Here is a 26605-nt window from a genome sequence, read left to right on the forward strand (position 1 = left end):
CGTAAGTATTGTGTTGGTTATTCTGGGTCTTTCTTCTTTTTCTCCATTTCTTTTTTTTTTTTTTGAGACGGAGTCTCGCTCTGTCGCCCAGGCTGGAGTGCAGTGGCGCGATCTCGGCTCACTGCAAGCTCCGCCTCCCGGGTTCACGCCATTCTCCTGCCTCAGCCTCCTGAGTAGCTGGGACTACAGGCGCCCGCCACCGCGCCCGGCTAATTTTTTGTATTTTTAGTAGAGACGGGGTTTCACCGTGGTCTCGATCTCCTGACCTTGTGATCTGCCCGCCTCGGCCTCCCAAAGTGCTGGGATTACAGGCGTGAGCCACCGCGCCCGGCCTTTTTCTCCATTTCTTTTTTTTTTTTTTTTTTGAGACGGAGTCTTGCTCTGTCGCCCAGGCTGGAGTGCAGTGGCCGGATCTCAGCTCACTGCAAGCTCCGCCTCCCGGGTTCACGCCATTCTCCTGCCTCAGCCTCCGGAGTAGCTGGGACTACAGGCGTCCGCCACATCGCCCGGCTAGTTTTTTGTATTTTTTAGTAGAGACGGGGTTTCACCGTGTTAGCCAGGATGGTCTCGATCTCCTGACCTCGTGATCCACCCGTCTCGGCCTCCCAAAGTGCTGGGATTACAGGCTTGAGCCACCGCGCCCGGCCCTTTTTCTCCATTTCTAACAAGTTTATTTAAACAAGAAGATGCTTGATTTGAAGGGAAAACTATTTAGGATTTTTTTTTTTTTTTTTTTTTTAAAGAGTAATTTATCCCTACTTACAGACAGATTGCCCTACGTGTAAGAGCTATATACAAAAAAAGTTATAAAATTGTCCTTGGTTTTACAATTAATAAATGAAAAACACTAAAATTCTCCAGATGAATAAGGTATGCAAGGATTTTTGTTTTTTTGTTAAAATAGTGACAGCAAAATAACATTGCAATATAAGAGTTGAATGAGTATGCCACTGATGGAGAAAGGGAGGTAATTTTCAAGAATCAGTATTTTTCCTCACGGGTATGTTTTGATTGACATCAAGTGGATGTCACTGGCCATTTAATATTTAAGACAGCAAAATGCTTGTGAACATACACCCGTTATTTTATGTACAGTAAAGGAATAGGTAAGGGAAAAATAAAAGAATAGAGAAAACTATACTATAGTAATAGTCATGATGTGGTGGAACCAAATTGCAGTTTTCTAATTGAGAATATAATCTTGATCTATAAGAACAAAGTTCTGGGTAAGGGAAAAATAAAAGGCCGGGCGCGGTGGCTCAAGCCTGTAATCCCAGCACTTTGGGAGGCCGAGACGGGCGGATCACGAGGTCAGGAGATCGAGACCATCCTGGCGAACACCGTGAAACCCCGTCTCTACTAAAAAATACAAAAAAAAAACCTAGCCGGGCGAGGTGGTGGGCGCCTGTAGTCCCAGCTACTCGGGAGGCTGAGGCAGGAGAATGGCGTAAACCTGGGAGGCGGAGCTTGCAGTGAGCTGAGATCCGGCCACTGCACTCCAGCCTGGGCTACAGAGCGAGACTCCGTCTCAAAAAAATAAAAAATAAAAAAATAAAAAAAAATAAAAATAAATAAAAGAATAGAGAAAACTATACTATAGTAATAGTCATGATGTGGTGGAACCAAATTGCAGTTTTCTAATTGAGAATATAATCTTGATCTATAAGAACAAAGTTCTAGAGTAAAGAGGCAGGTTCCTTTTTCAGTAGATACTTCTTGTCTGTTGCTGAAACACATCAATTGTTATCTTCATCCTCCATTTCCAACTGTGCAGGTGTGTTTGTTTCATTGACTGGTTGCCTGTCAAACTAGAATCTGATCTGTCTCACTGACAAACTGTCCTTCACAACAGGCTTTCATTACTCTAGTAAGTGGTATGACTCTTTTTTTTCTTTTATGAGATGGTGTCTTGTTCTGTCACCCATGCTGGAGGGTAGTGGTGCGATCTTGGCTCACTGCAACCTCCGCCTCCCGGGTTCAAGCAATTCTCCTGCCTCAGCTTTCCGAGTAGCTGAGACTACCACCACGCCTGGCTATTTTTTTGTATTTTTAGTAGAGATGGGGTTTCACTATATTGGTCAGGCTGGTCTCGAACTCCAGACCTCAGGTGATCCACCCACCTCAGCCTCCCAAAGTGCTGGCATTACAGGCGTGAGCCACTACACTCGGCCGGTATATGACTTTTAATCTTAAACTGCACTACAGAACCATCCTGCCCTATTACCTTCAAATTAATAAGATTGTTATTCTCAGTCTTGACTCCTTCCTTGGGCTTTTTAGCCACGTGAGTGCTGGAGTCTCCTCAGCTGCTGCTTCACAAATGAGGCACCAGGTCTGCACAGAATGAATGAGCACACAAACAGCAGTAGGAGAAGCAGAAGAAGGTGGAACAGTGGAACTATTCTGGGTCTTCTATATTTTCATGTAAACTTTAGAATAATCAGTTGGTGATACAAAATAACTTGCTGGGACTATGACCAGGATCATGTTGAAGCTAGAGATCAAGTTGGAAAGAACTGACATCCTACTATTGAGTTTTCCTATACGTGAACATGGACCATCTCTCCATTTACCTGATCTTCCTTGGTTTATCAGTTTTGTAGTTTTGCTCATACAAACCTTGTACATATGTTGTTAGATTTATTCCTAAGTACTTTTTTGGGGGGATGCTAATGAAGACTGAATAGGTTGAGGACAAGGTGCTTTTAGAACAGTGAAACTATTCTGTATGACAATGTAATGGTGGATACAAGACATGCATTTGTCAAAACCCATAGAACTGTGCAACACAAAGAGTGAACCGTAATGTAAACTATGGACTTCAGTTACCATAATATATCAATACTGGTTCATTAATTATAACAATGTACTAATGCAAGATGTTGATAATTGGGAAAATTGAGCTGGGGAAAGACGGGTATATGAAACTCATTATACTATCTGCTCAATTTTCTGTAAGCCTAAAACTGCTCTAGAAAGTAAAGGCTATTAATTTTTTTAAAAAATGGAGTACCAACTCCAAATGAAAAGGAGACCCTGGTGAAGTCTTCCAATGCCTCCCTTGCCTACAGGATCAAGTCTATGGTCTCTCACCAAGCACAGGAAATCCTTCACAATTTGACTGCCCCTCCAGTCCACCCTCTACCATCCAGCCAAATGGAGTCATTCAGGGCTCATGAAGGAACCTGGGACTCTGCACTACTCCCTGGTCTGGAACACTGTCCCTTCTTTGCCTGGTCTGGAAATGCCTTCAAGAAGCTTCTGCAGATGTTAATTTGGGTACGCAAAGGAATAATACCAGCCCATAGTATCTACTTTATAATACCACCTATGGTATTTCTGGCAGGACCTCTCAGTAGTTTCAGTAGTGAAACTACTGTTCCCATAGACTACACCACAGTTCCCAAACTGTGCATCAAGGCACCTGAGGGCACCCACAGCAAATTCACAGGGGGCAAAGTAGGATATTTTGAAAGATACTCAACATCTTTGGCTAATGAGTGAACTACTAGCTCAAGGTAGTTCACAGTTCCATTATTAGATTATGCCACAATCCTTTTGATTATGTCATCTTTAAGAAGCTGGGTCTTTAGTGGTTGCTGTGATAAAAAGCAAATGAAAGTCGATGTGGGACAGGAAATGAAGGTAGCAGTATCTGCTTTCATTAGAAAATTTAACAAGTTGTTCAGTGCCCAATGGGCGGCATAGATTCTGTTAGTAATTGCAGTTGTTTAAGAATGAAGGCCGGGTGCGGTGGCTCATGCCTGTAATCCCAGCACTTTGGGAGGCTGAGGCGGGCAGATCATCTGAGGTCAGGAGTTTGAGACCAGCCTGGCCAAGGTGGTGAAACCCCGTCTCTACTAAAAATACAAAAAATTAGCTGCGTGTGGTGGCAGGCGCCTGTAATCCCAGCTACTTGGGAGGCTGAGGCAGGAGAATTGCTTGAACCTGGGAGGCAGAGGTTGCAGTGAGCAGAGATCGCGCTATTGCACTCCACCCTGGGGGACAAAAACGAAACTCTATCTCCAAAAAAATATAAATAAAAAATAAAAATTAATTAAAAAAAAAAATTAGCCAGGCAAGACTCCATCTCAAAAAAAAAAAAAAAAGAATGAAATATTGTTTCTTCCAATTCAGATGTATTATTTTTTAAATGGCAACTAACTTGTTAGGACATAAATACTTTTTAAGTTATTTGGGCTTAACTACTTAATAAATTGAACTGTTAGGTATTTCTTTTGGCTTAGAGGCTCCATGAAAAAATTACTGAGATGGTAATGGTGCTGTGAGCTGAGAAAGTTCAGGAACCTGTAGTCTAAGAGATTATTTAATCCAGGGCACATCAAAAACTTGCATATGTGAAATCAATTTAGTGGGTTATAACCATATTTTTTTCCCTAACAAAACAGAAAGGTAAGCAGAGCACATTGCGTGTAGCAAGGGTAAATATTATTGTGTAAAACTTTTGTTCATTTTATATATATATATATACACACACACGCATATATATACAAGTAATCATGTGTATATTGGGTCACAATGTAAATTGGTTTGAAAAACCACTAAGATTCCAAGCCCCTTATTTTACTGATGAAAAAACAGCTGGAGAGTGAAAGCTGATGACTACAAATCACAGCCATGAGAGCTTGGCTCTGCACTCAGTCCTGCTGGGCGGGGTGGTCACTGCTCACAGTGACCCTTCAAGGCAGGATTCTGCCCAGTAGAGGTGTGGTTACTCAAAGTCATAGAGCTACAGAGGTGAGGGACCAGGTGCCCTCACTTTGGTTCCAATACCCATCTGCACCCCACAAATGCCACCAGCCACACCTAGAACAAAATGGTTTTAATCAATTGCGTCACCCTCACTCTCCTGGGAGCGGAGCAACAAAAAGGCTCGGCTCCTGCCCCCAGAGGACAGTAAGGCTTATGTGTCTCTCCACACTGCAGGGCCCAGGCTGGGCAGGCAGGGGGTGGGAAGCAGGACAGGAGGCAGGGAGGGAGGGTGGGAGGCAGGGAGGAAATGGCAGGTGGCTGGAACACAAGAAAGCAAAGGGGACCCAGCTGGTACTTGGGCCCCAGGGCCCAGTCCCAATACTCCTGCTCTCCCTTCTCCCTGGCTAGAGAAAGGTCACGGAGAAGAGACAGGGGAGCAGGGCCCAGCAGCAGGAGAAGCAGCAGCAGCTGTTTCCGTCACCAATAAATATACTTCATTACCAAGCTAGAAGAGAGGGATGGGAAGAGGGACTGGGGTGGGAAGGAAGGGGGAGAAGCTGCCACCTGTGTTGCTGGGATTAAAGCAATGAGATGGTGCCAGACCCCCCACCACTATCCTCACCCTCCCCTTGTCTTCTTAAAACTGTGAAAAAGCTTTTAACATGGCCCTCCTGTCTCCAGGGCTGCTCTGAAGCCTGAATGAGAGGAGGCACCTGGCAGAGACAGGGGCTGAGGAAGGGAGGGAGGGAGGAGAGGGAGAGGAGAAGGGAGGCTGCTTTTCCCCAGGGGCTGCAGCTGGAGGGCTGGAGCCAAGTAAGCACTGAGGGGAAGCAGGGAGGGAGAGAGGGGGAAGGATGAACCAACTACCTGGAGCAGCTGGAGCTAAGAGCCAGGGGGCAGAGGGGAGGGGAGGCCTGGTGAGTGGTGGGTTGATCGCTGCATCCAGTGTAAAGCTTGGGGCTGCTGGGGAGGGAGGGGCCGAGTAAGGGACTTTCCCATCTGAGTGGCTCAGGAGACCCACCCCTCTCCCCTCAGAGCAGCAGGGGACAGAGAAAAGCCATCACTTCTTTGGTCTTTGTGGCGGCTCAGCATGTGGGATGGGAAGGCGGGCAGAAAGGACAGAGAAGGGCCCTTAGCAGGAAGCGCCACCTCAGCAGAGTAGGCCTGGCTGGGAGCTCTGGCAGAAAGGTCACAGTGAGGCTGAGGAGCGCCCAAGAGGAGAACGGCCGTAGTGCAGAAGTGCTGGCATGGATGGGTGGGGTAAGGTGCAGTGCCCCACCCTCTGCCAGGGCCCTTGGGAAAGGCAGAGCCTCCAGAGGTGGCCAGTGAGAGTAGGTGCAGGGCCAGAGCTAGTAGCCAGGAGAGGAGTGAGGGTGCTCCACTGCGACCTCAGCAGGTAGCCTGGTCTTGCCCACTCCAGGGCTCCCGTCCTTCCTTTTGGTTCTGCTCTAACACTAGTGGCTCTGGGGGGAGGGTGGGACTCATCCTTTTTCAAAACCTTTCCTGAAGACCACAGGGGAGCTAGCCTTGCAGGCTTGGGAGCAAGAGTGGCAACAGGCCAAGGTGAGCCCTTACCAATTGGGAATCCCACTCCCCCTCCTGCTGCCAGCTGAAGGGCAGGACAGTCCCTGAAGACAGTTCAGCTTGTTCCTCCCCACCTGAGGCAGAAGGGATTCTGAGGCAGGCCAGAGCCCTCCAGGGACATGGAAGCAGGAGGTGGGGGGGGCATATGGAGGGGTATCCCCTCGTGCTCTTTTTTTTAGGGCTGGGGATAGTCAGGGGACACAGCCCAGAGTCTGAAAGCCAGCAAGTTGTAGCAACCTCCACCCCTAATGCCAAACAAACAAACAAAACAGGGGAAATGAAAAAAAGTGGGGTGGGAAGACAAACCAAAACAGAATCCCCCGACCTCCTGCCCAGGGCGGAGGGTCCAGCCAGTAGCAGGGGCTGGGGACCAGGGCTGGAGGGTCTAGCTGGGCCGGCACTGCACCTGGCCCTCAGAGCTGTCCTCGTCATCAGAGGCCCCGGCACCTCCACTGCTCAGGCCCGTGATCCGGTAGCCCATGTTGAGCAGCATCACCTCCAACGGGTCTGCATTCATGCGCCGCTGGTTGGCCTGCGAAGCACCCTCCATATCTTCCACGACTCGGCCTGTGAGGTCTTCACTCTGTGGTGGAGAAAGGGGTAACACACATGAGGCTCAGGGAGGGAGAGGCACCAGGGTACACGTATGGGGCGGGGGAGGGAAATACACAGACTTAACTATCTATAGGGGGAGGTACACGTACATGCCAGGAGGTGTACACACAACCGTGCTACATATTGTTGGGGGTGCTCACACTGGAATATATATGGGGAGACATGCCACCTCAGGATATATAGGCAGGTCATAACATGCTGGGATATACGTGGGGGACAGTACACACCAGGATATGTTGGACACACATACTGGGACACCTGGGACAAGGGGCAGACACAACTTCCCCACCCCACTCTGTTTTGTTGCCACAGCAACTCTTCCTTCATCTTTCTTTCTCCTCTCCCCTCAATGGGGAATCCTACAGGAGTCCTCTCTTTAAAAGTCACAGCAAATTATCTTGGGAATCAGACATACCACTTGACTTTTGTTTTGCCAGCTGGGAAGAGGGAAGCAGTAGGGCAGAGGGGAAGGGGAGGCACCAAGCCAGCTTCCCTGGCTACCCACCCTGGGAGTGGAGGAGACTACACATCCTAAGTGTCCTTGTGGGCTGGACACTTCACAGGCATCTCTTCTTTACTCCTCACTGCAACCTTTCAAGGTGATGCTGTCATTCCCATTCCCCACGTACAGATGATTAAAAGCCTGGGTCAGAGATGAAGTCTCTCAGGCAGTGAGGAGACTGGATTCAAACTTAGGCCTACCAGATGCCAAAGCCTGCATAGCTCCCTTGTGACCAGGGCCTCTGTACAGTTTCTAGGCAATTGCCACTGCATTTGGAGCTTCTGGAATCTGAGGACACAGCCTTGGGCCCCAAGATAAGAGATACTCAGCAGCTTCTAGCCTCTGGGTGGCTCATTTCTCTTCCCTGCGTTAGCAGGCTCCACTGGAGCCTTCCACAGAGTCCCTGCCCTCCTCTCTGCTTGGCTTTGGTCACCTTGACTGCACCCTCACCTCTGGTCGGGGGTTCCAGAGCCGCACAACAGGATCGATGCCGCTGGTGGCCAGGAAGCAGTAGCTGGGGTGTGGCTGCAGGCAGTTGACAATGGACTCATCCCCTTGGAGCACACGGACCAGGTTGGTGGTCTCCTTTTCCCAGATGAAGAAGGAGCCATCGTCAGAGCCACTGACGATATACTGAGCGTTGCTGGCGGGGGGGCAAAGGGCAGGGAGGTCAGGTGGGGTACTGCCCTATAGCCTCAAGCAGAGGCTGCATGGCCTAGGTAAAGGGGGAGCAAGGAAGTCTGCAGCCACTTAGTCCCCCACACGCTGGGGTGTGCACTTGACCCAGAACTCCATGTACATAGCCCTGGTCACTGTTCTCTTAAACCCAGGGCCAGCAACTGCCTGGATTTCTCCAAGACAGTCTCCCCCACAGTTCATTATTCCCTCCTTGGGCCAGGATCATCTTACATCATCTCTCGGGTCTCTAAAATACCCTGTTCTAAGCCTTCCCTGAGCAGTCCCAGGCTTCTGGCATCCAGAATCCCCATGTAGCCCCTCACACACCACTGACATTTAGAGGGCATCTTGATGGATTCTTTCTTTTCTTAGAGACAAGGTCTCGTTCTGTCACCCAGGCTGGAGTACAGTGGCATGATCATGGCTCACTGTGGCCTTAACTGGTCCTCCCATGTCAGCCTCCTGAATAGCTGGGACTACAGGTGCATGTCACCACACCCAGAAAATTTAAAAAATTTTTTGTAGAGATGGGGGTCTATGCTGTCCAGGCTGGTCTCAAACTCCTGGGCTCAAGCGATCCTCCCGCTTCAGCCTCCCCAAGTGCTGGGATTATAGCCATGAGCCACTGGGCCTTGCCTATGGAGAGATTATTGATTCATGTTCACGTGTCTCACCTACCCAAAGAAAGTACATCTACAAATGAGGGGTGGGGGTGATGGTGTCTGAAACACAGAGTTTGTCCCTTAGTACCCAGGGCACAGTTTTGAGCACAAAACAGATGTGCCAAGATCCCCAGCCTTGGAGGGCTGCTGCCTCACTCCCAAACAGAGGGAGGTTCCCTGAATGCAGATAAAGCAACCAAGCTCTGGCACATGCAGACAGAAGGAGAAGGAGGTGGGGGGTGAAGGAGTAGTCCAGGCACTGTACTGGAGGCTCTACTTGGATTATCTTATTAGTCCTTGTTATGGCCTCATAAGTGGGCATGGCAGGTTGGTCATCTCATAGATGAAAAAACTTCAGAGGCTGACAAAGGTGAAGCCACTTGCCCAAGGGTACAGAGGCAGAGCAGGGATTTGAGATTCTTCTCTAAAACCATTATGCCCCAATACTCCCCACTCAACCTCCTGCTGCCAACTGGGCTGCACCCTCCTCTTCAGGGCCTCGGACCTGCCAAAGAAATTGGCCTCCTTGATATCCGTGGTGGTGTTGCAGTGGCCGCAGTAGCGGAATTGATAGTCGTAGCTTCGCTCCCGCAGCACCATTTCATCCTCTGAGATGGAGTCCTTGCGGCTTGTGCTGCGGAGGCGGACTGGGGCGCCGCCACCAGGTCCCTTCTTCTCCTCTGGGGGCAGAGATCCAGAAAAGGTAAGCGTCCTGTTCCTTTCTCTGCTTCCCTATTTCCCCCCACCTATGGTTCTGTTTTCAGTCTAAAGTCTGACAACATAGAGCTACCTGCCTCCACCCTTATCCTGGAAAATTGGGGAAAGGTTGTGAGGAAGATGCATCTTTGGATCTAGCCCCTGAGGATGTTCACGAGGAGACCTTTGATGCTACGAGGGCCTGAAAGCCCTAAGGATGCAGAGACTCAAAGTGTGTTTCTGTGGAGATGAGAGGCAGGGGAGGGTAGAGTGAGGCACTAGCAAAGAGAGAATGGGTGACTTTTTTTTTTTCTTTTTCTTTTTGAGATGGAGTCTCACTCTGTCACACAGGCTGGAGTGCAGTGGCATGATCTCGGCTCACTGCAACCTCCACCTCAAGGGTTCAAGCGATTCTCCTGCCTCAGCCTCCTGAGTAGCTGGGATTACTACCAGGCATGTGCCACCACATCCAGCTAATTTTTGTATTTTTAGTAGAGATGGGGTTTCACCACGTTGGCCAGGCTGGTCTCGAACTCCTGACCTCAGGTGATCCACCTGCCTCTGCCTCCCAAAGTGCTGGGATTACAGACGTAAGCTACCGAGCCCAGCCTGGGTGACTTTTATAAACAGATTCGTAGCGCTTAGGGCAGTAAGGACCATGCCCTTACCCTCTGGAAGACAAGTTATTAGGGTTCCAAATGAGAGACACTGATCAGTTAAGTGACAGGTATTCACACAAGTTTTCTCAGTTCCTTAAAAGTGACTCACTCGTGCCTGCTTCAGGGCCTTGGAGCATCCTGGTCCATATGCCAGGAGCTCTGCATCTCCCACGGCTACACTTTGTTGTTGTTGTTGTTGGAGATAGGATTTTGCTCCGTTACTCAGGCTGGAGTGCAGTGGTGTGATCATGGCTCACTGTAGCCTTGACCTCCTGGCCTCAAGTGATCCTCTTGCCTCAACTGCCCGAGGAGCCGGGACTACAGGTGTGTGCCACCATCCTTGGCTAATTTTTTTTTTTTTTTTTTGAGACGGAGTCTCACTCTGTCGCCCCGGCTGGAGTGCAGTGGCCGGATCTCAGTTCACTGCAAGCTCCGCCTCCTGGGTTTACACCATTCTCCTGCCTCAGCCTCCCGAATAGCTGGGACTACAGGCGCCCACCACCTTGCCTGGCTAATTTTTTGTATTTTTTAGTAGAGATGGGGTTTCACGGTGTTAGCCAGGATGGTCTCGATCTCCTGACCTCGTGATTCGCCCATCTCGGCCTCCCAAAGTGCTGGGATTACAAGCTTGAGCCACCACGCCTGGCTGGCTAATTTTTAAAATTTTTCTTTTGTTGAGATGGGATCTTGCTATGTTGTCCTGACTGATACTGAACTCCTGGGCTCAAGCGATTTTCCCATGTCGGCCTCCCAAAGTGCTGGGATTATAAGCGTGAGCCACTGCACTAGGCCACACAGCTATATTTTGTATCTAGTTAATGCTTCCTTTGGATCCTTTAGATCTTAGCTTAAATGTTTCTTCCTGAAGAACCCCAGAATGCCATCAAGCCCCCCCAACACACACACCATTCAGGCCCCATGGCACTTGTCATACTTTTTGTTTCTCCTTTATCACTTGGTTCCTTCACTAGACTGTACATGCCATAAACACAGAAATTCCATCTGACTTAGTCACAGCTCTATTCCCAGGACTCAGCACAGTGCCTGACACATGGCAAGTGTCTGATAACTATTCATTAAACAAATGAATTTATCACATGGTTGGTAAACTGCAAAGGAGAGAGGTGAAGATCCATGTCTGCCTCCTGTGAGCTCACCGTTCATGTTCACAGACCACACACCAATGGCCCAGTTCATTCTCCAGCACATTGAAGTGAGCTGGGCAGGGCTTCGTGCTCTTTGTGCAGGTAAGGCAGTAGGTAGAGAGGCTGTGCTTTCTCCAAAGCCACACAGTCACGTAGTGGAGCTGCATTTGGAACCAAGGCCCCACGTTCCAAGCCTGAGGCATTTCTACTGCTCTGCGCTATTGTCTCTGCTGCACTTGTACACTCGGAACAAACACAACGACCAGCTTCTGCTTCTCAGATGCCCAAGTGGAACCACCAGGGCCCTGTCTGAGCAGGTGAGGATGCCTAGTGGGAGCCTGACTGAGCTCAGCTTCCTCCTATTCTGGGCACCAGGCACTCCCCCAGGTGCTTTAAACATGCCATTTAAACATGCTGATCCTCAATAGAAACGCTCAGTGGGAGGTGCTGGCATGTCTCCGTCCTTTTCAGACAAGGAAACACTCTCAGAGAGAGACCAAGTAACTGCCCCAAGGTTGCATGGTTTCTGAATCAACATCTGAACCCAGGCCTCTCCAATCCCGGAACCATGACCTCTCCAGAATATCATGCAGCATCTCAAAGAGAAAGAGTAACAGCACCCCCTCCTCAGTGCCCACTCACCACCATCATTTTTGGAGAAGAGGGCAGCTGTGATGTCACGACCCAATGCATCACAAGCGCTGCTGTGGGCCTGCTCCGGAAATTTCCCTTTGAAGTCGTCCAGGCACTCCAGGGCTTCAGCCACATACTTGAGCTCAAAGAGGCAGCGGGCCAGGCGAAAGTGTGCCTTCAGGTGGCATGGGTTTAGGGAGATGGCCTTGAGGCAGTCCCTCAGGGCATCATAGTGGTCACCATCCCTGGGAAGGTGGGGAAGAGTGGCTTAGAGGTGGAGCCACGTGGCAAGCAAGGGGTCCCCACTCAGTCTCCTCTACTTCCTGTGGCCACCCTGGCCCACCACTGACAGATCTCATGGCAAGGGGACTTGAGGACGAAGAGAATCCTGGCTCAGCCCAGGCCTCCCCCATCAGGAGACAGTATGGTTAAGGAGCAAGCCAGGAAACCCTGAGGTCTTGAGGGTGGCAAAAGCTGGTGTCAGGCTGCCCTCTGCTGGGCACAGAGTGCAACTGCACACTGGCTCACCCCAGGCACCCGCAGCTCTGCAGCAGAAGGCCTGGCATCTTGCCCACCACAGGCTCCCCAAGCCCTCCTTCTCTCTTCCCCCATCCACCTCCTCAAATCACCCCCAGCTGGCCTTCAAAGCCATGTCCAAGGCAGGGGGCCCTCAAGGACAGTTCTGTGGTCTGGGGAAGCCAGAAGTGCCAGGCTGGGGACGCAGGGTCTGATCAGCAGGCAGCAAGCCCTCAGCCAGACCCCCCTCTGTCCTGGCTGACTGATCCACAGCAGCTGTGGCCTCTACCTCCTGGGGCTGGAGGATGGGGCCTGACAGTCTGGCAGAGTCGGCTCTCTGGAAGCTGATGGTAAGGGGGGTTGTGCACACCAGGAGCTACAAATCGTCCCCACTCACTTCTCCAACCTCCTGAAGCATGGATGAAGGGAAGTGGGAGTGCTTTTAGTGGGGAAGTGGGGAAAGAGGAAGTGAAAGGAGGTCAGAAAAGCCCCTCCTTTTCCCACCCTGTGCCAGAATATAGGAAGCACACTCCCCCAGCACCCACAGACCTGTCTTTGCCTCTTGTCTGGAGAGCCAGACGTGCCCCACAGGAGCTGCTTCTTTGGAAGCCATTTTTTTTTTTTTCCAACTGGGCTGGGGCAGGCCTACGACTCAACTGTGCCAAGCAGCAGTAAGAGACACCCCCTAGAGTTAATGGCCCCTTCTCCAAGGGCACAGCTCACAACAATCCGGCATGGCTAAGGCAGGTCTGACATGGGAAGGTCCTTCCCGAGCCTCCTTCTGCAGCACTCAGAGGGAGCACCCAGTCCTTGAAGCAGCCATGCTCAGACCAGCAACCAGCAGCTCAGCCCATGTGGGGGCAGGCAGGAAACAGAGCTGCTTCAATGGTGTGGCCTGCGTCAGGATGAGTGGCTGTGACGAAGGAGCAGGCACTGTGTGGAAACCCAATTACTGCCTGCAAGGTGCCCCTCTGAGCTCCTGGGGAGAGCCAGACCAGAGACCAGCCAGGAGCCAGAGGGTGACAGCTCCCACTGCATCCAGGAGCAGATGGCAGCCCTGGGGAGACTGGCCTAGGACAGAATGTGACATTCTAGGGGTCACTGGCAGGCATGTGGGGATGGGGGTAGAGAGCAGGCTGGCCCCAGGGCTCACCCTTCCTAGACTCATTGCCAGATCAATCTCCCTGAAAGGACAGCCCTCGGCACATCCCTCTCCTGCTCAGAACTCTCCAGTAGCTGCCCATCATGCACTGAATCGAGGCCAACGTCACCGCTCTGCATTCCAAGCCCTCCCTAGGCCGGCCCCAGGCTACCTCACAGACTCATCTCCTGCCAGTCCCTCTCCGAACCCTCTGCTCCAGCCAAATGGATTTGCTGTTCTGCAAACAAGCTCTTCAGTCAGTCCCCCACCCCCACGCCTTTGTTCACACCATTTCATCTCCCTGGAATGTCCTTCCCCCACAGGCCCCTCCTCTCCTTCATCTCCTGTCTAAGCCTGCCTACACTTAAAGCCCATTCAGACGCCATGTCTCTCTGATGCTTCCCTGCTCCCCAGCTAAAGCGACCCAACTTTTCTTGATGCCCACAGCCCTTTACCTGACCATTTACAAGACTCACTGCTTTCTATCTCTTTAATGCTGAAGTATGTCCACTACTTTACCCACTGTCTGGCGGCTCCTCTGGAGCACAGGAACTTTGTGTTCCTAGTACCTAGCACATAGTAGGAGCTCAGAGAACATGCTGAGGGCACATATGGATTGGGAAAACACCAACCTCACTTAGCAAGAATGCAGGAGTGAAGCTGAGCTCTCAGCCTACAGCTTAGATGAGGACCACTGAGTTCTACCCAACTGTTGGACAGAGAGGTGAATCAACTCAGGATTCACCCAAAACAGTCATCTCCTGGGTTTGGCTGCCACTTGAGCCCTTGGCCAACTCCTGATGCCTCAGCTAAGGCTGGGGGATAGCATCTTCCCCACTCCTACCTAGCACTACCATCCTGCTGACTTGGGTGGGTTTCTTAAGCTTCCCTCTCTGGCCTGCCTAGTTGCAGCCAGACGATGGCACACCAGCTGGCCTGTCTGTCTGGGCAGAGCCGACGGATGCCAGACGGAGCAGAAATGGCTGTGGGCCCAGCTCTATCCATCTCTAGTCCTGGCCCTGGCTGGGGGATGGGGGGCGGGGTCTGCATGTCTGCTTGCCTGCTGGTGCTGCAGGCAGAAGGGCTGGGGGCCCTGATGGTCTCCAAAGATGAGGAGTTCTTTCAGATATGGTCTACTTCTTTATTACCAGCCACCATACCCTAGCGTGACCCACAGCCAGCTTTGGATTTCTGGGATATGGTTTGTACTCAGTCCAAAGGGTCTAAGAACACAGAAAGCAAGCCTTAGTGGGGGCCGAGGGACTGCAGAATATTTTAGACACATACCAACTGAATTCACCAAACCCCTCATTTCCACTTAGCAAGATTCCACTGCTCTTCAAAGTCCAGTTCTCCAACAGTTGGGACTAACAATCCTCAACTCCTACTTCCCCAGGGGCCACAGCACTTTATAATAATATGCCATGTAGGAACTAGCTTTGAACATGTTCCACATAACTGTGAGCTTCCTTAGTGCTTGATTGGCGCCTGCCCACCATTAGCCTGGAGGTGGGGAGGAGAGGCCAAGAAGCCCTAAGAGGCAGCAATATGTTCCTGCCACCTTCCCTGGATGCCTTGGCAACTTGGCTCCATCAGGCCCCTGCCTTTTGGTCCAGTTGCTTTGTCCCTCATCCTGACCCAGATCCCCTCTGCAGTGGCCACTCACCACTTGCGCTTCATGTAGGCTGCTGCTCGGTTTCCATAAAGCATGGCATTGTGAGGGGCCCTCTGCACAGCCTTGCTGTAAAGCTGAATGGCTTGGGTCCACTGCTGGCAGGCAAAAGCCTCATTGGCTTGCTGTTTCACACGCTCCAGGTATGGCGGTAGCTCTACTTGGGGGCTGCAGGGGAAATAGAGCCAAGTCAGAACAGTCAAAGAAGGTCAGAGCAGCCCCTCAGGAAGTCTGTAACACAGCCTGAGGGTCACCCAGGTTTTCTTGGCTCCTGGGATCTGACTGCTTTCTGGAAGAGGGGACCACTACCCTGGCCTGGGCTATTACCTATTACCGTGATAGGGAACAGACACCATTCCAAATACTCTCAGCCAGTGAAAAGAGGAAGGGCAGAAACGAAGCTGTACTTAAACTCCTGGGCATGGCAGTAGCTGACACCACCTGCCTCCATACTGAGCTGAACTTTATGACCACCCGAGTCCCTCCTATGGATCACTGTCTAAAGAATTCTATTTCTCTCAAGGCTAGGGAATTTGAGCACCTCTGTATCCAAAGCCTAGCACAAGGCCTGGCAGAGAAAAGAGGCAAGGATATGCTATAGGATGGGGAATAATATAATGGGGAGGCCCATTTGTATGCAGCCCCTTTTTGGAGAGAGCTCAGTGCCAAGAGGCAGCTAGCCCCTGGGTCCTGACCCCAGTTACTGGTACCAACAGGCTAGAGCTACAGTCTGACTAGGACTAGTGTCCTGCCAGGCAGAGGGGCACTGGAAACACTAGCCACCCTCCAAGAAGCCTCTTTGCCTTGGTCCTCACTCTCTGGGATGCATGAGTGGGTGTGGGTCAGGAGGAAAATTTACAGGTTATGTCCCTCCCTCCAGTACATATAGTGTAACTGGGGCTTGGAGGGTTGGACAAGCCAGCTGGCCTCACCTGACATGTCCCCTACTCTCCGGCAGCCGGAAGCCATTGCTATGAAGGTGCAGGCCATTGGACACACCGTTGGATACACCGTTGGTGGACATCTTGCCATTCTGGACTTCTGGCAGGAGATAGTGAGAAAGTGACAGCAACAACTCAGGAAGAGGACCCATTTCTTCCTGGCAGCCCTCCAGCTTCCATCACAGGGTCTGATGGTTCCATCGTGGGACTACTCTCTCAGAGTAAGATCCATTCCCAGAAAGCAAGTTCTGACATAAAGAAAAGCCCGTGCGCCCTCTGCTGGCTGGCGAGAGACACAACTTCACTGTGGCATTACTCAGCTAGGGCTCCGGCTAGGGCTAGGGCTGGGGCTGGGGCTGGGGCTGGGGTGGGAATGGAGGGAGGATGTGCCTAAATCAACTGCAGGCCCCAGGAAGAAATCAATGAGAACACTGGGCCAGGATACAAAGGAGAGGAGAACTACTTCAGGTTCTCAAGAGCCAAGCCATGGAAGGAACCTGTCTTTCCAGAGGGAAGCAAAAAGGGCAGTGATGCAAAGCTCTTTAAGAGATCTCTGCTCTATTGTCATCTTCTTTCTTACTGCATAGGCAGGGTTATTTCAGAGATCTGCTCTTTTTGAGGATCACCGTCCAGAGTAAAGGGCAGGCTTCTCAGCAGGTGTAGCATGCACTCAAGCTCCCCTACACCGCCTCAGCAGAGATACCCTAAGGGAGAACTTACCCCCTGAGGAGTGGCATTTTCTAGGTAAGAGGAAGGTGTACGGTCGCTGCTTGTAAGTCAGGTCAAACAAATAGACCTAGAGTTGAGGGGACAAAAAAAGAGATGGAAGCTGTGAGGTAAAGATGTGGTTGAACCAGTAACCGGGACTGCTTCTCAAGAACCAGGGTCTTGGAACACAGTGAGTGTTGAGCATAGAACCATCAAGCTATACTAGAAGGTGTTTCCAGCAAACTTCAGGCCAGAAAATCTTCCTAGCTCTGGCATTCAGGGTGGGCTATCTGATCTACCCAAAGCCCTGCTTGAAATACTATGATTAATTAGAATCACATTTGGCTGGGCATGGTGGCATAGCCTGTAATCCCAGTGCTTTAGGAGGCTGAGGCAGGAGGGTGGTTGCTTGAGCCCAGGAGTTTGAGACCAGTCTGGGCAACATGGCGAAACCCCATCTTTACAAAAAATACAAAAATTAGCCAGGTGTGGTAGCATGTGCCTGTGGTCCCAGCTACTCAGGAGGCTGAGGTGGGGGGATCATTTGAGCCTGGGATGTCGAGGCTGCAGTGACCCAAGATTGCACCACTGCACTCCAGCCTGTGTGACAGAGTGAGATCCTGCCTCAAAAAAAAAAAAAAAAAAAAAAAAAAAAAAAAAAAAAAAAAAAAAAAAAAAAGAAGGTCAGGTGCGATGGCTCATGCCTGTAATCCCAGCACTTTGGGAGGGTGAGGTGTGTGGATCACCTGAGGTCAGGAGTTTGAGACCAGCCTGGCCAACATGGTGAAACCCCATCTCTACTAAAAATACAAAATTAGCCAGGTATGCTGGTGCATGGCTGTAATCCCAGCTACTTGGGAGGCTGAGGCAGGAGAATTGCTTAAATCCAGGAGGCGGAGGTTGCAGTGAGACAAGATTGCACTATTGCACTCCAGCCTGGGTAACAAGAGCAAAACTCCATCTCAAAAAAAAAAAAAAAAAAAAAAAAAAATCACGTGTCATATGTTTAAAAAGGTGAAGAAGTCCTCCAAGGTCACAAAGCCAAAGGTCTCATTTTACATTTACCCTGGCACTACTCCTGAGCCTTTCACGATTCCTTGGACAGGTGCAAGAGTGTCTGGCTTATCCTCACCTATTTTGCATCCCATTTCCTTTGTATATATTTGGGCCTTGCCTTGTAACATCATTAACTGTTTCATTTGTCATGTCTCCCATCAGCCTGGGGATGGATCATATTTCCCACTCGTCTCTCTTATATTGACAATAATGCTAGTCCCAGAGTAAGTGCTCAGTGTTGGTAGAGTAAATAAATGTATGCAAGGCTTACTAAATATCCTGAGAGCACACAAACAGAAGGTTTAGCAACCTGCCATTATCAAAGAACACTTCCCAAAGCTGGCCCTAACCCATAGCTTGCTCTGAGCCGCATGCTCTGAGCCCCAGGGATTTCCCCCTAGGAAAATAGCAGATGAGGAAACTGAGGCTCAGAAAAATAAAGAGATTTGCTCAAAGTCACAGTAAACAGCTGGTAAACAGCAGGCCAGCGTTTGAACAGAAGTCTGCCAATTCCAAATTCCATATTCTTAACCAAAATACCATACTATCCTATTTCTATCTAGTTCCTTAAGAAAAAATGAAATAAAAAGACTGAGCTAGGACACCTCTCTGGGAACTCCAATGATGCCACATCACTGCCACATTTCACTGTAACATCATTTACCATAAGGCTGTTGTGTCTTGTCTGCCTCAGCAGTGAACATAAGGTACACGCCCCTGGCTGCTGGGCATGGAATGATGATGGGGCAGAACCACCTTATGCTGTACATACCTGTTCCCCTCCCATGTTGACTAGCAGCTCTGTGCCATTGGGGCTGAAGGTCACATAGGTGGCAACCAGCACTCTCAAACGGTTGTTGTAGTCAGGAAGCTTCACTGGCAGGTGACCTGCAGGGAATAGCCCAGTCATACTAGGGTCCCAGTCCTCTTCAAAGGGGCATGAGATTGTGTGAAGTCAGTCATAGCAAAAATGATACCAATCAACTTTAGCATAAAAGCAGCTACAAGTGTTGAGCCCTTACTATATGCACTGGGCCAGCTGCTTTATATATTTAATCTCATTTAGTCATTATAATCCCATTTTACTTAACCTTAATGAGTTTCTTTTCTGTAATTTGCTGAAGGTGACATAGCTTGTCCATGGCAGAGTTGGGATTAAAACTCAGGTCTGTCTGACTCTAAAACTCTTCTTCTTGACCACCATGCCATGCTGTCTCCCTGGACTGCCCCCAAAAGAGTCAGCATCTAGCCAACAATTTGGGGCCAGAGCTGTGCTGAGCACTACCTGCTACGTAATATTGTGCTGCACCATCCGGAAGCGGTTTCTGCCGGTCACAGAAGGTGTGCACACCCGCTGAAGGGCTCTGCTTCATGCTCTTTCTGGTAGGAAGGAAAATCATATAGGTTAAAGTCACAGCACTGCCCCTGGCTAGACCAGACCACACTCACTAAAAGAAAACTTACATTTGTATCTGAGAGATACAGGAGGTATTTTTCTTCCTTACCTAAGCAACCCCAAAGGCCCACCAACTAGACAATTACAGACACATACGTTACAGTGCTTTACCAAGTAGGTCTTATAAGCTGTCTGGGTCTTCATGACCACCTTATCTTTCCCATTTTACAAACAAGCAAGCTAAGGTTCAAGACCCGCTCCAAGCCATGCAGTGTGTGAGGGGAAGCAGTGGTCACCAAGCCCATGAATGAAAATAAGCAGGCCAGACATTCCTGTATCCATCCCAAGAATCATGGAAAGCCTGGGCAACAGGCTCGAGAGGCAACTCAGGTCTGGGAGTGCTGTGGGGGTTCTGAGTATTATAAGAACAAGCAGGAAATATTATATACAGTGATTTCTTTCAGAAAGACACTATAAGAGATTTGTATAAGAAATTATAAGAATAAATAAATATAAGGAAATTATAAGGAATTTATATAAGAAATTATATAAGAGATTATGGGTAATTTATACTTTTCATATTTTCCAACATAAGCAAGGATTAAGTTTTTAAAAAATCACAAAATTGAACAAAGTCCATTTCATAAAGAAGAAGGGGCCAGGCTGGGTGTGGTGGGTGACGTCTGTAATCCCAACACTTTGGGAGGCTGAGGCGGGCAGATCACCTGAGGTCAGGAGTTGAAGACTAGCCTGGCCAACATGGTGAAACCCTGTCTCTACTAATAATGCAAAAATTATCCGGGTATGGTGGCAGGTGCCTGTAATCCCAGCTACTCAGGATGCTGAAGCAGGACAACAGTTTGAACCCGGGAGGCAGAGGTTGCAGTGAGCTGAGATTATGCCACTGCGCTCCAACATGGGTAACAGAGCAAGACTATGTCTCAAAAAAATAAAAAATAATAAATAAATAAATAAAAGAAGGGGTCAGGCACAGTGGCTCATACTTGTAGTCCCAGCACTTTGGGAGGTCGAGGTAGGAAGATTGCCTTAGCTCACGAGTTTGAGACCAGCCTGGGCAACATGGAAAGACCCCGCCTCTATAAAAAAATTAAAAAATTAGCCAAGCGGGCTGGCGTTGTGACTGTAGTCTCAGCTACTAGAGAGGCTGAGGTGGGAGGATCGCTTGAGCCTGGGAGGTCGAGGCTGCAGTGAGCTGTGATAGAAGAAGGGGGCATGGCAATGGCAGTGAGGGAAAGGGGCAGCAGGTTCTCCAGGGACTTACCCATAGGAGACAGGAGGCTGAACTATTCATACCTGTGGTTATGGATCATGCGGATGTCATAGAGCCTCACGAAGGGCCCGCTGGCCCCAACTGCCAGGCAGTTGTTGTCCTGGGGGTTGACAGTGAGGCACTTGGCCTCCACCAGCTGGCCACAGTACTCTGTCAGGTCAATCAGCACCTCCGAGTGTTTGCTGTTCTCTCGAAGGTCATACTGGCTGTGAGAGAGGACAGAGTTAGGGAATTGGGGCTTGGGGTCCTTGTGTGCAAGGCAGGGGAAAAGACAAGTTCTTGTTATGCAAGAGGATTGGGAGGGACTTTGGACCTGTTTCTAAATAAGAATGTCAAAAACAATTCCCATTTCTTGAGTGCCCACCGTGTGCCAGGTACCTGTAGTAGGCTTCTCACACATTCTATTTTATTCCATTAAAACTCCTAAGGTGGACACTACTGTACATATTCTACAGATGTCAGTATTATTGCAACTATTATACTACTACTGATTACCAATACTTAGTGAAAATGTGCTTTATGTCCAGTATTGCCCCTTAATTAAATCCTAACGTCATCCCTAGGTACCATTAGAATACTGAGGTTCAAAGATGTTGAATAACCTGACTGAGATGATACTGCTAGTAAGCTTTCTAAGATGGCATCTTAAACACTCTGCTCCACTCCTACCTAATCTAGTTCCTTTCATGAAACAAGGTATGGAGGTGACAGAAAAGAGAATCTGCAGATCATCTAAGAGCTATCTAGATATACCATGGGCCAAGGCAAGCCTAAAAGTCTCATCCATGTAGTAAAGGTAATGCCAAAAAGGCTAACAAACAGCAGCAAACTCCCACTGCTCCAGATGGGGAAACTTTCTGCTGCCAATACACAGGTATCCTCAGAGAGTGGTGGGTAGTGGGGACATCACCCATATGCTCACCCCTCTTGCCTGGACATCTGTTACCACCTCTTTGCTGTTCACCTTGTCTTTCTAAGCCATCTTCACCAGGTTGCTCTTCCTAAAATATTATTTTACATCACTCTCCTGCTCAAAAAATTGCAGAGATTCCTCAATACTTTTAGCACAAGTTTACTTTTACCAAACTCCTCAGTCTGGTTTTCAAGACTCAATTTCACATCTCTCTCCAACCTTATTCCTCAGTTTTCTAAATGTGGGTCAATTATAACTACAGAATTCTTTATCCTGCACATGCCATGTTTATTTCTGCCTTTGCAAACTCTGCTCAAGCTGGGGAATACACTCTGCTTTTCCTTGCCCATCCAAATCCTGTCTGTTCTGGAAGGCCCAGCTTATGTTCACCTTCTGCTAGGATACCTTCTCTGACTGTGCCTATGCCTAAACACTTAGGATCCTACCCGATGTGCTAGACGCTCAGCTTCTACCAGCTGGCCCTGGCAAAATCTGGTCAGCCAAGGTCAACAAGTGCTACACAGAGCTGGACCTGCCACTGACCAAGTGCATTCTGTCTTCTGAGGTTCAGGGATGCAGTGACTTATCCCAGTCAAATAGTGAGTGAGAGAGCTAGGATTTGACCCCAGGTCTGTCAGACTTTATTGCCTTGTTCTTGACTATGTTATAATTTATATATGAGTTAGATATTCCTCATTTGTAAAAGGAAAGAGGGCACAAAGTCCTACAGGAACTCAAGGGAGACAGATTAAAGCAGGCTGGGGAGATAAGGAAGAAGTTCTAAGGTCACATCTGAAGAAAGGAGTTAAAGAAGGGCAACAACACCATTTTAGAATGAAGGGAAGTAGAGGCAAATGTGTAACAATGTAGGGCACTGGAAAAGGGGTCAGTCCATTTTACCATTTCCAGCTGGCTTGCCCCCTCCCAGGTATATGGCCACTGACCAACTGTTCAAGAGAAATGTACGAAGCAGCTCTGTGTGCCAGGCACTGTGCTGGGCTCTAGGGACACAACCAAGAACAAGACAGACATGGAGTTGCTCTAAGAGAGTTTACTTTTCTATTTAGTGAGGATACAGACAAAAAAGTAAACCAATAAGTAAAAATTAAAATAAGACCCGGTGTGGTGGCTCACACCAGTAATCCTAGCACTGTAGGAGGCTGAGGTGGGAGGATCACTTGAGTCCAGGAGTTCCAGACCAGCCTGGGCAACACAGAGAAACCCCATCTCTACCAAAAAAAAAAAAAAAAAATTAGCCAAGCATGGTGGAACGTGTCTGTAGTCCCAGATATTCAGGAGGTGGAGGTGGGAGAATCACCTGAGCCCAGGAAGACAAGGCTGCAGTGAGCCATGATCACGCCACTGCACTCCAACCTCGGCAATAGAATGGAGTGAGACCCTGTCTCAAAAAATAAATTAATTAATAAAAATAAAGTAACTACAGGTGGCAATTAGAGTTATAGAGGATATAATTAGTGTGTTAAAACAAGCAATAATGTCTGTCTACTTTAGACAGGATGGTCAGAGAAGGTGCTTCTGAAGAGGTAACTCAAGTTGATCTCCTTAGGATAAGAAAGAGTCCGACATGGGAAGAGCTGGGGACAGAGAATCTCAAAGTAAAGCGTAATGTGAATGCCCAGAGGCAGAAGAGACCGTGGACACCTGAGGTGGTGAGAAAAGGCTTGTGGGCCTAGAGGTAGTACAAGGGAGGGCAAAGGAGGAGGAAGGTGAAAGCAGAGTAAGCAAATGTTCCCAATGGAGTTAGTACACAGACAACTGCCCTGGGCAGACAAAGGAGGTTGGACCTCTGCTAGAGGGAAAGAGCTAGGCCTGTAGAAGGAAACACTATAGGATGATGGGACGGGGGAGCAACAGGCCCCACTAGATGCCCAAGACTCTTACCGGATAAGCCCATCCTCAGCAGCACTCCAGAATGTGTTGGGCCACATGGGCGCTGTGGCGATGCGCTTCACCCGGTTTGTATGATCTCCGAACATGTGGATGGTCTCCTTTACCGTCAGGTCGTGCACATGCACCTTAGAGTCGGCTGCCCCCGTGATCAAGATGCGGTCCCCAGCATGAGGCAGGAACTATTCAGGAGAAATGGAGGAAGGGGTGGGTGGTGAGAGTAGAAATGGCTACAGAAGGAGGCTAGCCTGGATGTCTGCACCTTTTTCTCTCTCCATATCAGATAAGAGAATGAGCCCATTCAGGCTGGGCATGGTGGTTCATTCCTGTAATCCCAGCTGCTCAACAGGCTGAGGCAGGAAAATCTCTTGAACCCAGGAGGCAGAGGCTGCAGTGAGCCGAGATTGTGCCACTGCACTCCAGCCTGGGCGACAGAGGGAGACTGTCTCAAAAAAAAAAAAAAAAAAAAAAAACACACACACACAAAAAAACAAAACAAAACAAAACAAAACCCTTGAGGTTCAGCAGTAATATGCAGCAGGATTGTGTTCAAGCCGAAGTCTGTCTGACTCCCATATGCCCTACCTGCTTCATGATGACTACTTAGTAACCTAGAGATTGAGTAATAAATTAGTCCTGAAGTGAAAAAGACTTTCAGTGTTTTAAGGGTGTTTTGTTGTTGTTGTTGGTTTTTGCTTTTTAAGACAGAGTCTCGCTCTGTTGCCCAGGCTGGAGTGCAGTGGTGCAATCTCGGCTCACTGCAACTTCCACCTCCCGGGTTCAAGCGATTCTCCTGTCTCAGCCTCCTGAGTAGCTGGGATTACAGGCATGCACCACTACACCCAGCAAATTTTTGTATTTTTAGTAGAGACAGGGTTTCACCATGTTGGCCAGGCTGGTCTTGAACTCCTGACCTCAGGTGATCCACCTGCCTTGGCCTCCCAAAGTGCTGGGATTGCACACATAAGCCAGCATGCCTGGCTGGGAATGAGTGTTTTAAATTAGTTTGACTGCTTCTGAAAAACAATCTGGCAATAGTAACAAAGATTAAAAACAATTTCCATCTTTTGACTCAAAACTTCCACTTCTAAGAAATAATCCAAAAAGAAAAAAGGGACCTGGTCAGAAATGCTTGGATGCTTTTTGTAATAGCAAATATTGGAAACAGCTCAAATGTTGGACCATAAGGAAGGGCTGAGCATCTAGAGGATACATCTCTGTGCAGTATTTATTTAAAAAAAAAAAAAAAAAAAAAGGCCGGGTGCAGTGGCTCACACCTGTAATCCCAACACTTTGGGAGGCCGAGGTGGGCGGATCACCTGAGGTCAGGAGTTTGAGACCACCCTGGCCAACATGGTGAAACCCTGTCTTTACTACAAAAAAAATTAGCTGGGTGTGGTGGTGTGCACCTGTAATCCCAGCTGCTTGGAATGTTGAAGCAGGAGAATTGCTTGAACCCGGGAGGTGGAGGTTGCAGTGAGCTGAGATGGCATCACTCACTCCAGCATGGGTGACAGAGCAAACAAGACTCTGTCTCAAAAAAAAAAAAAAAAAAAAAAAACCACACAAACCACCATCCTGATAAAGGCAAGAACAAAATGCTCCAGATGACATCTGATAAGAAAAAAACAGCTGTAACCATAGCTTCAAATAATGAAAAAAGAAAGTCTGCAGTTCTCGGCTGGGCACTGTGGCTCACACCTGTAATCCCAGCACTCTGGGAGGCTGAGGCAGGTGGATCACCTGAGGTCGGGAATTCGAGACCAGCCTTACCAACATGGAGAAACCCTGTCTCTACTAAAAATACAAAAAAATTAGCCGGGTGTGGTGGCGTATGCCTGTAGTCCCAGCTACTCAGGAGGCTGAGGCAGGAGAATCACTTGAACCCGGGAGTCGGAGGTTGCAGTGAGATGAGATCGTGCCACTGCACTCCAGCCTGGGCGACAGAGCAAGACTCTGTCTCCAAAAAAACAAAAAAACAAACAAAACAAAACAAAACAACAACGAGAAAGTATGTAGTTCTATCACATAACTTTGAGAATGAAAAATATTTGGGAGTGGTGTTGAATTCTCGTGTAAGTTCAAAAAATTGAAATATCTTTTTTTTTAATTGAAAAGTTGCTCCCTACCCACAACAAGGCTGAGTGGTAGTATTGGGGGAGGGGCAATGTCCTACACTGAAACAGCTGATGTCCCACTTGACTTTAAATGTTCACAAAGAGCAACAATTCACTCTTTCCACATAGGCTTCTCTCTAAGGGCTCATTAGAACAAGGTCTAGCTGGGCACTGTGGCTCATGCCTGTAATCCCAACACCTTGGGAGGCTGAGGCAGGTGGATAACCTGAGATCAGGAGTTCGAAATCGGCCTGGTGAAACCCTGTCTCTATTAAAAATACAAAAATTTGCCAGGCGTGGTGGTGCACACCTGTAATCCCAGCTACTCAGGAGGCTGAGGCACAAGAATCGCTTGAACCCGGAGTTGGAGGTTGCAGTGAGGCAAGATTGTGCCATTGCACTCCAGCCTGGGCGACATTCAGAGTGAGACTCAGCCTCAAAAAAAAAAAAAGAAAAGAAAAGAAAAAAAAAGAACAAGGTCTAGATGAAATAGACATGATTTAATCATTTTTTAGGGACAACCAGCAGTCTTTAATCCTGTCTAGAGACGGCATACACTCAATGCACATAAGAAATAAACTGGGGCGCTCTTGTCATGATCTTGTGTCTACTGCCACACGCATCACATACCATAGTCACCACCAGGGGGAGCGCATGAGTTAAATACATAAAATTTGCAGTGTTTCCACTACCTAAAGAAAGAAGAATCCTCTTTGGTTTTTTTTTTTTTGTTTGTTTGTTTTTAATGGAAGAGGAGGCTGAGAGTCTGCGTGTAAGTGCCTTTCCCAAGGTCTTACCGTTAGGGAGTATCAAGACCATTGTGAAATTCTGGTATTAGAACTTAATGTCTTATGCTCTGATGCTAAACTAATGGCTTAGGTTCCCTTCCCCAGGCCTGACTGTACAGACTAAAATCGGACCGAAACTCTTTGCAGGGGCAGAAAGCAGTTTCCGTTAGTCATGTAAGAAGTAAATCATCACTGTTCTGTCTCTAAAGGTGAGAATCACAGCTTGAGAAAAAAAAAAAAAAGGTTTAGGAAAACAAGTAGATTAGGAGCT

At 48.8% G+C, this 26605-nt stretch overlaps 1 protein-coding gene across 3 annotated transcripts in view; it reads right to left on the minus strand.

Moving 5' to 3' along the window:
- Window positions 1-4828: 4828 nt before the first annotated feature.
- Window positions 4829-26605, minus strand: part of LOC105494529 (WD and tetratricopeptide repeats 1) — an 80160-nt gene continuing 58383 nt past the window's right edge. Inside the window, exons 6-16 of one of the 3 annotated variants that reach the window (XM_011763028.2) lie at window positions 23424-23611; window positions 20632-20814; window positions 19207-19301; window positions 18694-18809; window positions 16878-16953; window positions 16149-16257; window positions 15211-15384; window positions 11897-12132; window positions 9260-9434; window positions 7865-8057; window positions 4829-6880 (exon numbers count right to left, since the gene is read on the minus strand). In XM_011763028.2, the coding sequence (XP_011761330.1) occupies window positions 6683-6880; window positions 7865-8057; window positions 9260-9434; window positions 11897-12132; window positions 15211-15384; window positions 16149-16257; window positions 16878-16953; window positions 18694-18809; window positions 19207-19301; window positions 20632-20814; window positions 23424-23611 (1743 nt within the window). In that variant the 3' untranslated portion in view covers window positions 4829-6682. Of the gene's footprint in view, window positions 6881-7864; window positions 8058-9213; window positions 9435-11896; window positions 12133-15210; window positions 15385-16148; window positions 16258-16877; window positions 16954-18693; window positions 18810-19206; window positions 19302-20631; window positions 20815-23423; window positions 23612-26605 lie in introns of all 3 variants that reach the window. The other 2 variants (XM_011763032.2, XM_011763033.2) reach the window with 2 other exon arrangements.

The sequence above is a fragment of the Macaca nemestrina genome, chromosome 1, assembly GCF_043159975.1.
Source record: "Macaca nemestrina isolate mMacNem1 chromosome 1, mMacNem.hap1, whole genome shotgun sequence".
NCBI classification, from domain to species: Eukaryota; Metazoa; Chordata; class Mammalia; order Primates; family Cercopithecidae; genus Macaca; species Macaca nemestrina.